Source organism: Eimeria acervulina, genomic scaffold (genome assembly GCF_000499425.1).
Source record: "Eimeria acervulina Houghton genomic scaffold, Eah_scaff240, whole genome shotgun sequence".
Taxonomy (NCBI): Eukaryota; Apicomplexa; class Conoidasida; order Eucoccidiorida; family Eimeriidae; genus Eimeria; species Eimeria acervulina.
In genome coordinates this window covers 20,521-31,266 of record NW_013549986.1, presented here as the reverse complement: position 1 = coordinate 31,266, position 10,746 = coordinate 20,521, and the positions used below count along the sequence as shown (strand labels likewise).

General features: G+C 48.3%; 2 protein-coding genes across 2 annotated transcripts; both read right to left on the bottom strand.

Annotated features, from left to right (window-relative positions):
• EAH_00027760 (hypothetical protein) lies at positions 1-2,493 on the bottom strand (the record flags this gene model as incomplete). The annotated part of the gene is made up of 1 exon (XM_013396378.1): positions 1-2,493. The coding sequence occupies one exon, from the start codon at positions 2,491-2,493 to the stop codon at positions 1-3; it is 2,493 nt and encodes an 830-aa protein (XP_013251832.1).
• A 1,434-nt stretch (positions 2,494-3,927) lies between these two features.
• Positions 3,928-7,352, bottom strand: EAH_00027750 (hypothetical protein, conserved; the record flags this gene model as incomplete). Its single annotated transcript, XM_013396377.1, has 2 exons — positions 3,928-3,945; positions 4,218-7,352. 2 exons carry the CDS (start codon positions 7,350-7,352, stop codon positions 3,928-3,930), a joined length of 3,153 nt encoding a protein of 1,050 aa, XP_013251831.1.
• Between the last annotated feature and the right edge of the window lie 3,394 nt (positions 7,353-10,746).

The window sequence follows — 10,746 nt, the reverse complement described above, 5'->3', positions numbered from 1 at the left end:
TTAGTTGTTTAATTTTGTTTGTTTTCTAAGAAGAGTATGAAAAGGCATTTTCTTGGCTTGAAGAGGGAGGGCCGATGAATCCCACGGGGGTTTCTTCTCTGTTTTCTTTTTGATACTATTTGCTGCATGCAGCTCTTTATGCATGCGCTGCTGCTGCTGCTGACGCAGTCTCGTCTTTGCTGCAGCAACAGCAGCAGCAGCAGAAACACCAGCAGCTGCTGCTGATGCTGCTGTTGTCTGTCGAGCTGCTGACACGCGAGACAAACAGATCCCAGCTCCCCTGCTGAATGTTAAAGCAGCAGCTCCCTCCCCCATCCTGCTGCTGTTCCTGTTGCTGTTGCTGCTGCTGCTGCTGCTGCGTGCAAGAATAGGCGTTTGGGGCTTTGCTGCCTCCACGCCCAGCCGACTCTCCCCCTGTGATGACTGCATTGCAGCTGGCATCAACCTGCTGCTGCTGCGGCTGTCGCGCCGAAGTGCAGCAGCAGCAACAGCGGCAGCAGCAGCAGCAGGAACAGCACCAGCAACAGGAGCAACAGAAGCAGAAGGAGCAGCAGCAGCAGCAGAGGCGCCTGCTGGGGCCAGTGCGTTTGTTGTCTTCTTGTCCTGCTGCAGAGTCGTTGCAGGAGACCCAGCCCTTCTCAACCGCTGCTGCTGCTGCTGCTGCTGCGCTGCATCTGAAGTGATCAGCCTGCACGAAGAAAGTTTTCTAAGGCCTCGGGGTTTCTCAGTCGGGGGAGTGGGAGATGCAGCAGCAGCAGCACCAGTGGTAGTAGTAGCAGCAACAGCAGCATTAGGAGATGTTGCTTCTGAGAGCTGCTCGTACAGAAGCCGCAGCAGATTGAGCGCGTCTGCTGGCGCAACAGCAGCAGCAGCTGCTGCTGCAGCTGCAGCAGCAGCTGCAGCAGCGTTGGTTTGTGCATGCGGGCTTCTTCTGGGTTGCGCCTCTGTGTGTCTGGCTTTTGAAGGGCTGTGAATACTTTCTGCTGCTGCTCCTGCTCCTGCTGCATCTTCTGCTGCAGCAGCAGAAGCAGCAGGGCTGACAGCGCCTAGGAGGAGCTGTTCTTCCCAGGTTCCCTGATTGCGTGGTGTGGCATTGCGTTTGTAAATTGCTGCTGCTGCAGCAGCAGCTGCTGCTGCTGCAGTAGGACTTGCTTGACTCAGCAGCCTACCGCATGCAGCAGCCATGCATGCTTCACATCGGCGACTTGAATGAGGGCTCCAGCAGCTTCCTTGCGGCAGCAGCACAGCAGAAGAAACCCCACATCTCCCTACCCGAGCCCCACGCCCAGCACCAGCAGCAGCTGCTGCTGCTTCTGCTGCTGCTGTTGCTTCTGTTGCTGCTCCTGCTGCTGTTGCTGCTGAGGCGGCGGAGGAAGGGGAGGGGTTGGGGGCCTCCGTTGGCTTATAGACGGCGTTATTAATTAAAATAATGTCTTTGCTTTTTTCTGTCTTTGTTTCTGCTGCTGCCTTTTGATGCTGCAGATATTTCATTTTAAAGGTCCTCCCAGCCTCCTCCACAAACTGACGAGCGCAGCTAGCAGAACTGCTGCTGTTGCTGCTGCTGCTGCTGCTGCTGGCTGTGTCTCCCTTTCGAGTCACCTCAGGTGCCGCAGCAGCTCCGGGGCTGCCTTCAACGTTGGCCTTAAGTGCTGTTGCTGCTGCTGCTGTTGCGGCTGCTGTTGCTGCTGCTGTTGCTGATTCTGCTGCTGTTGTTGCATCTGCTTCTGTTGCTGCTTCTGCTTCTGTTGCTGCTGCTGTTGCTGCTGCTGCTGTTGCTGCTGCTGTTGCTGCGACAGAGTTGGGAGGCGGTTTATTATTGAGGGTGAGAGTCGGTAGCTGCTCGTTAGCAGCTGGAGGAGTGGTTTTGTGTTGCTGCACTTCTGCTGCAGCATCTGCAGCAGCAGCAGCAGCGGAAGCATGCTTGCCTTTGTCTACGGGGTGCGGCGTCTCTACAGCTGAGCTGCATGCGCTGCTGAGAGGCCCCAATTCAGGTGTATGCTGAGCTTCGGGTTTGCATGCAGCTGCGGTGTCTCTGCTACTTGTCGTAGACAATTGCCCTCTAACAGACGAAGCGGAAGCAGCAAGCTGCACACGGTCTCCTGCTGCTGCTGCTGCTGCTTCTGGTGCTGCTGCTGCAGTTGCTGCTGCCGCAGCGCCTGGGGACAGATGGGTCTCCGTACGTCCGCTGGTTTGGGATAACGCTGGACGCGGCAGTTGCTGCTGCTGCTGCTGCTGCTGCTGCTGCAGCTGCTGCTGTGCTTGTTGCTGCTCCTCTTTATCCCCCACTCGAAGATTTTCGTCCCCATTGCTGTGCTGTTGCTGCTGATACTGCAGCTGCTGCTCTTGCTGCTGCTGCAGCTCCTGTTCTTGCTGCTGCTGCTGTTGTTCATCATACTGTTGCTGCTGCTGCTGCTGCAGTGTATATCTGCCAACAGGTTGCGTCTGCACAAGAGACTTAATTGTTTGCTGTTTGTGTTTTTCTTCCTGCTGCATCAGAGAGCACAGAGAGACAAGAGAAGCAGCAGCAAGTGTTTGTCTGCTGGTGCTGCTGCTGCAGCAAATAGAAGAGAGAGAAGCAACAGAAAGGAATATAACAACCCCCCGCAAACTCCGCTGCTCTCACCCTGCACTGCATGCATGCAGCAGCAAAGCCAAGACAGCCGCCGCTCTGCTGCTGCACTCAGCGCCCCCAATGCCGCTGCAGCACCTCCAGCACCACATCCTTGCAGCAAAAATATATGCGATTAATATGTATGCATGCATGCATGCATGCAGCAACATTGCATGCAGCTGGTGTGTATGTCTTTCTTCTTTCTCTCGCTTTCTCTCTCTCCAACACTACCATTCACCCCTACCCGCAGACAATACGCGCTCTTATTCACTGCTGCTGCTGCTGCTGTTGCTGCTGCTGCTGCTGCTGCTTGTGCTGCTAGATTCTCACCTTTGCTTCGGGTTGGAGATGTTTCTGGCTGGGAGTTGGCGTCAGCTTTTCTGCTGCTGCTGCTGCAGATCCTGTTGGTCCTGCTGCTGCTGCACTATCCTCCTCTTTACCAGCTGCTGCACACACCAACAACAGCAGCAGCAGCAGCAACATCAGCAGCAAGAACTCTGTGGGGTGCCCCCGTCTGTAGACTGCAGCAGCAGCAAACAGATAAGCCGGAAGGCAATACAACAAACAAAAGCAAAGCCACACGCAGCATACTTACAGAAGTTGCTCCTGCTGCTGCACTTGCTGCTGCTGCTGTTGTTGCTGCTGATGCTGCGCTGCGGCAGCAGCACCTCAAACCGCTTCCAATCCGCACCTGCCCACTTCTCCTTCTCCCCATAGAGGGAGACGCCAGCCCCAAATATCGCCTGCATGCATGCATGCATGCATGTATGTATTCATATATAAAGACAGCAACCTTGCTGGTAAGCAGCAGCAACAGCCGCAGCAACCCCAGCAGCAGTACCACCTCCTGCAGCAGCAGCAGCAACAGCAGCAAATATATTCTTGCCTGTTTGTGGAGTGCATTTTCTTTTTCAACGATTTCGTTTGTTTTTCTGAGGGTTTCATTCGCAGCCTCCACTTCCCTCAGCTTTGCGGTGTACATACAGCGCTTCGCGGCAGCAGCAGCAGCAGCAGCAGCATCATCTGCTGCTGCTGCTGCTGATCCATTGGCGAGAGAGAGAGAAGGCTGCTGCTGTTGCATCAATGCACTTCTTCTTTCTATGTCTACGGAGCTCTCAGATTGTAAACAGACAGCTGAGGCCTCTAAAGGAAGCGATGAACCCAGAGAAATAGAATCGGAAGGCGCAGCAAACGGTGCAGCAGCAGCAGCAGCAGCAGCAGCAGCAGGAGTAGCTGCTGTAGCGCCAACAACAGGCAGAGAGGCCCCACTCAACGGAAGAGCAGCGCTGCAGCGCAGCAGAGACTCCTCTTCACTTTTAGCTGCTGCATGCAACCTGCACGTACAGCAGCAACACATACGTCAAACCCCAAGCCCTAAACCCTAAACCCTAAACCCTTGAAGATGGGGCTGGATTAAAAAATAGCGGTGATGCCCAGGGGGTACAGACGGAGACAGCGAAATAAAAGAAGGAGAGACAGCAGCAAAAGGAGACAGAAGGAAGGACAAGCAGCAGCAGCAAAACTGCATGCAAGGAACATTGCAAAGTGTTGCGGTGTCTGTTGCTCGCCTTGTTTGAAAAGGCGTGCAGAGTTGGGGTGTATGTACAGCTGAAGTATTGGAGGCCTCCTTATCCCCTGCACAGTCTGCTGCTGCAGCTAAGATGAATTCTTGTCGTGTATAACGAGTAGGAGCAGCACCAACGAGAAGACTGTCTGCTGCCCCTGCTTCTGCTTCTGCAGACATATCGGTAGCTTGGCTGAGGCAGAAGCTCTCGCTCTCTGTAAACCCAGCACTTCCTGCTGCTGCTGCACCTGCTGATGCGCCTGCTGCTGCCGACCCCTGAGGGCCCCTTCCCCGCCTCCTCTGCTGCGTATCGGGGTGTACGTACACCCCAAAGCTGGGGGCGGGAGCCACTGCGGCTTCTGCTGCTGTCTCGCGCTGCTGCTGCTGCTGCTGCTTCTGCTGCTTCTGCTGCTGCTGGTCATGCTGCAGGCGGTGTTGGAGGTGGGCGTCCTGCCGAGGGTCGCATGCGGCACCCCGGCTGCTGCTGCTGCTTCTGCTGCTGCTGCTGCTTCTGCTGCTGCTTCTGCTGCGTTTGTCTATAGTTCTTCCGCCTTGGAAGCCTCCGCGGCTGCGCTTGGCTTTCAAGGAGACTGCAGCATTTGCTGCAGCTTGCTCGGGCGCAGCAGCAGCAGCAGCAGCAGCAGCAGCAGCAGCAGGGGACGGGGGGGAAGAGACGAAGGAGAGGCTGTCGTCCTGTGCTTGATTTGGTGCAGCAGCAGCAGCTGCTGCAGGAAGAGAACTCTGCATGCTTGCTGCTGGGTTGCTTTCGCTTAGCCACCGTTGCTGCGCCTCTGCAGCTCTTGCGCGAATACAGCTGAGACTTTTTCTGATAGCTTCGTGCTGCTGCTGCAGCTGCTGCTGCTGCTTCTTGAGTTGCTGCCTCTCGAGCTCCGTGGCTCCTGCTGCTTTGCTGCACTCCCTTAGTCGGTGTTCTGCTGCTTCCTTTAGCTGCCGCAACTCGCTGCATGCATTTTGCTGCTGCTGCAGTTCAGCACGAAGACTATCAATTGTTGCTGCTGCTGTTAATCGCGCAGCTTTAAGCTCTCTTGCAAGGGACGCCTGATTTGCTTCTGCTGCTGCAAGTTCCTCTGCCGCTTTAGAGCGGAATTTGTCGTGCTGCAGCTGCAGCGCATGCAGCTGCTGCTGCGCTGCTGCTGCTTGCTGCGCCTTCTCGTCTAGATGCTGCTGCAGCTCCTCCAAAGCCTTGCACGGCTGCTCCTCTCGCTGCTGCTGCAGCTGTGTATTAACTGCTTTTAAGAAAGATACCTCATTCTTTAAAGACTCACACTCTAGCTCGGCTGTCTTTGCTCTCTCTCGGCATCGCTCTAACTCCTGCTGCATGTCCTCTTCCACAGATCCCGCTGCTGCTGCTGCTGCTGCTGCTGCTGCGCAGTCTTGCTTCAGCACATACTCGATTGCATGCAGACACTCAAATGCTGCAGCACCTCCGTCCTCTGATTCCTCTTGCTGCTGCTGGTGCTGCTGCTGGTGCAGCTGATCTCCTTGCTGCTCTTTCTGCTGCTGCTGCTGCTGCTGCTGCTCGCGGCGGCGCTGCCGCAGCGTTTCTTCTCTCCTCCAGTTTAGCAGCAGTTTCCGTACGTGTGCTGCAGCATTTGCTGCTGCTGTCTGCCTGTCTGCTTCGTCTTGGATTCGTTTCACCTCTGCCTTCAACTCGTTTACTTGTAAACAAAGCTGAGTGCTGCGCCGCACCTCCGCAGCCAACTCGGCCTCAATCCCTGCAGCAGCAGCAGCAGCAGCAGCGGCAGGAGCAGCAGCAGCTACTTGCAGGTCAAACCCTGTTTTGCTGCTGCTGTTAATGGTTTTTTGAGAGGAATATCTCAGCCCCCTCTCTTCCTTACGCGGGCAAGCTGCTGCTGCTGCTGCAGCTGCTGTTGCTGTTGCTGCTGCTGCTGCTTTTTGCTGCACAGGTCCATTAGGTGCAGCAAATGCATGCGTTGCAGCAGCAAACTCCCGCAGCCCTTCCGGCCCTCCGCGTGACTCTCCAACGGCACCCTTCATCCCGCCGATCCCAGCAGCAGCAGCAGCAGCAGCTGAAACTCCAGCAGCTTTTGCTGCTACTGCTAGCTGCCCCACCGGTGCTGTATCCGCTGCAGCAGGGCGCACTGTTGTTCCTGGCGTTACTGCTGCTGCTGCTACTCTTGCTGCCGCTGATGATGCTGGTGCTGCTGACGCATGAGTTGGGGCAGCAGTTTTGCTGCTGCGGCCTGCAGCCAACAGACTTGTTGCTGCTGCAGCGCTGTTAGAGAATTGAAAGAAGCCGCCAGCGTATAAAGCTGCATCGATTTTGTCTTCTGCTGCTTGCTGCTGCTGCAGCCGCAGGCGAGCTCTCTCCACAGACCCCAGAAGGCTAGCGAGATCCCAGTCGGTGCTGTCGCTGCTGCTCCTGCTGCTGCTGCTGCTGTCTGCAGCAACCCGTTCCTCTTCTTCAAAGAGGGGAAGTCTCTGCAGCGGAGGCAGCGAAGAGGCAGCGAAGCAGCAACGCGGCCCGAGAGTAGCAGCAGAAGCATCAACAGCAGCAGCAGCAGCAGCAGGGGCTTTCAGCTTCCCCTTCGTCTGCCTTGGCCAGCCTGCAGATCGATGAATAGAGGAGTGCTGCCGCCAGTGCTCCCGGCGGCTGTTTGCAGCAGCAGCAGCAGCAGCAACAGCACTGGCGCTGCTGCTGCTGTAATTATCTCTCCCTCCGGCTAAATATAAAGGAGAAAGATGTGCTGCAGGAGGCAGCAGCAGCCCAAGTCGCTCATCGTGTAACAAGTAGGAATCCGCTGCTTCTGTCGCTGTTGCTGCTCTTGCTGCTAGTCCTGTTGCTGCTGTTGCTGCAGCAGACAGGTAAAAAGAAACTGCGTTTGCCCCCTCAATAGCCGCCAGTTCTTTGCTTATATCCACGTAAATTTCTGCTTCTTCTTCAGCCTCCTCTTGTGCTGCAAACCAGGAGCCCCCATCATCGCTCCTCCCTTCTGCTGCTGCAGCAGAAAGAGAAAGATCTCTTTCTGCTTCTGTTGCTGTTGCTTCTGCTGTTAATACTTCTGCTGCTGCTGTCTTTGCTGCTGCAGGCGAGGCCCCCAGAGGCTGCAGAGGTGCTGCCTCGTCTGTAGAGAAAAACAACTCAGACGTTACGAGAGGTAAGTTAATCGGCGTCTGAGGCTTTAAGCTCTCCATATTTTTTAAATCAAAAAACAAATGCAGAAAACTAATAATAAAATAGTAATATTGCATTAATATTCTTCCGAAATAAAATCAAGAAATACTGTTCAAGAGCGCGCAGTTTAATAAAGAAAGAAGCACAGAAAAAGAAGAATTAAGCCTGTAGACAATATAGAAGAATAAAATAAAAAGTAAAACACCTCAAAACAAATTCATATGTGTCTGCAGCAGCTGAAGCATCAATACGTAAAACTATGCTGCTGGCTGGCGGTTTAGAGCGCAGAAAGGGAGAACTAAGACCAGCAATAGGGGCTGCAGACAGAAGAATAAGATAAGCAAAAAGTTAAGAAAACATTTTAAATCAATTTTTGCTTCTTTTCTCCATTGTTTGCTCTAGTTGAGGCCGAGAAACGAGCAGAAGGAAAGATGAACTGCGCGCATGAATGACGAGGAAGGATCGGCAGATCTGCAGAAGAATACAAAGTATATTCAGAGAAATACAAAAAAATAATAAGCTTCTTTTAGAGGCTGCAAATATAGCTAGACCCTCAAGAAGAAGAAAGACAGGAAAGTTGAACTGGCGGTTGGCTCTGCAGTCGCCGCCGATGCGAGAAGAGAAGGAAAGCCGGCCTTCCTCGTATATCCTCTTGATTCAGACGAAATATCTAAAACAATACTTCAATATTAATCATTAGAAAACTTATAAATACCATTTGAAGACAGAAAACTCAGATGCGCCGATGAATCTGCACAGAGGCTTCTTAGGCCTCGCACGGCCTCCAATGTGCACTAGCGGAAATATATGGGATGAAAGCGAGAAAAAAGCAAAAATATATTCTAATAATATTCTATTTTCAGACAGTTACATGTAATATCTACATTAAATTCACAGATATTCAGACAAAAATAACAAGTATTCTTCAGACAGCTCTCTTTCTTGTCATCTAATCACGTGAAGGATCTCGCCCGGACCGCCGACGACTACAGAAGCCGCAGCGGCTATTCTAGCAGCGAATATCTGGGAGATTTATTAATTTTCTTTAATTTGTTTTAATTTACTTAAATTAAGAACTAATTCCCTAAGAACTCTGCGATTGCACACTCCTAATTTCAAGAAGATTTGCAAAACCCGCCCTTGTAAAGGAGTTTCTATTTAGGCTGCGTTGATTTCCTGGGGAAGAAAGCCAAGAAGGAGGGAAAAGAGAAGTAATTTGAGATGTTTAAACTGCTGCATGTATGTTTATTCAACTTTTAGTTTTATTGTTTAAATATAAAGAGAGAAGTAGACATCAAAACTCTTAAAATGCAGCTCTCTGCTCCATCTGTCGGCTGCGGTATACTAACGATGCGTGAACGGCAGACAACAGGCGCCGTTGGCTTTACATTTCATTAAAAAATAGTTAAACCTATTCAATTAAATTTAGAAATTAAACAATTAAAGTAACTAAACTGCTCTACATTCACGTGGATTCCTCCTCGCGTTTGTTGCATCAACAGACAGCCTAACACAACGAAAAAGACTTCGATATCTTTCAGGGAAGTGCTTTGAAAAGTTGCAGATGTTTACTTCCTTTGCTTGCCTTTATTATTATTTATAGTATTATTATTGTTATTATTGTTATTGTCAGAATTATTCAAGGCATTTGTCTGCCCTAAGGACTGTTCATCTACGCCATTATTTCATATTTCTTGTTTGCGTGGAGTCTTCTTCTTTGCATTTTATTGAAAAATATTCAAAGCAGCAAAAGGGATCATTGAAAATTGTTGTTTTTCTTTGAAGTACTCTCCGCTGTTAAAAGGGGTAAAAACGCAATTAATGGAGATACTTAAGCCTCTGCATTTGAATTCTTTATTTGTTGTCTCACCTTCGCTTTTCATGTATTTCTTTGTCGTTCAGTAAACCCTAAACCCTAAGCCCTAAACCCTAAACCCTAAACCCTAAACCACTAAGCCGTTTTTCCCCACCGAATGTGAAGATGAAACATTCTTTAATGCTGAGTTGCCTTTGGCATTACAGTGTTTTGCTTTGTCTTGTTGCAAGCAGCAAAGCAATAAAGACAGAGACAGAGCAAGAAGGAGATAGAGAGAGAATGAAAGAAAAGAAGAAAGAAAAGGAAAGAAAGAAAGAGACGAAAAAACACATACAAATACCTGTGACAAAAAAACAATAATTTACCGCAGGGTAAGGTATCTCTATATTTGCATGTTGCTACGTGCTATGCATAATAATTATTATTATTAAGCAAAGGAAGAAGACCATATATAAAAACATATATATAATATATATATATATATATATATATATATATATACCTGGGACTCAAAGCCTTCCAGGGCCCTTATATTTTCTTTTGAATCACTCGAATATGTCAAAAAAAGTTTTAATTATATTTCATTTGTACAGCAGCGATAATACCCCAAAACACTTCATGCCTATCAGCCTTCATATATATATATATATATATATAGACATATAGATAGTATATAATATATATATGTGCATATATATATATATATATCTTATGTACTGTATGTATATGTATACATATGTCTGTATGCCTAATGTCTATATATAACAGATGCCCTTCGAAAAAAATCGATAATATGAATCTATAGCATAAAAATTTAAGATATCAAACCGTAATTTTCTTTTAATTCTCAAAATTAATTTGTTTACTTTCGTTGCATATTGTGCGAATAGAAAATACACTTAAATTTCGTTTTTGCATGTGTTTGTTTTTAATTATCTTATCGATATATTTTCGTTTGTGTATATTAAAAAATATGTATTATTTTATAAATGCGGATAAATAAATTTCTCTCTGCATCATCTTCTAATTTAAATATTTGAATTTATTTATTGTTATTTCCAATTTCATTTGCCTCAACTTTTCTATCATTTATTAGTTCAAACAGTTGAGCCTTTAATATATCTTCTTATAATTTAGATATGTGCATTTATTAATGCGCCGCCTTACATTTATTACTTCAAATATGCATGCATATATATATTCTTGCATATACATACATACATGCATACACATATATAATATATATGTATATGTAAATGTATCTATATATGCGTATATACGTCATTTGCATTTTCAGACATTTTAATTTATTTGAAGAGGATATTCGAACATCACATCATTTTAATTTTATATATTTGAATTTATATGAATATTTTACCGTTGAATTAGTCTAAAATACACTTTTTATACACTTTAGACATTTGCGTTTTAAAAACATTTTAAAATATTTTGTGTTTGCATTTGTTTGTCATTCAATAAATTTAAATGTTTGAGTTCATTTAAACATTTCAAAGCCCTCGTCGTACAGCTATAAAAACAAAAATAAATGTTGCCTTAAAGTCTTTTATATTGGTGTTTATTTATCATTTAATAATTTT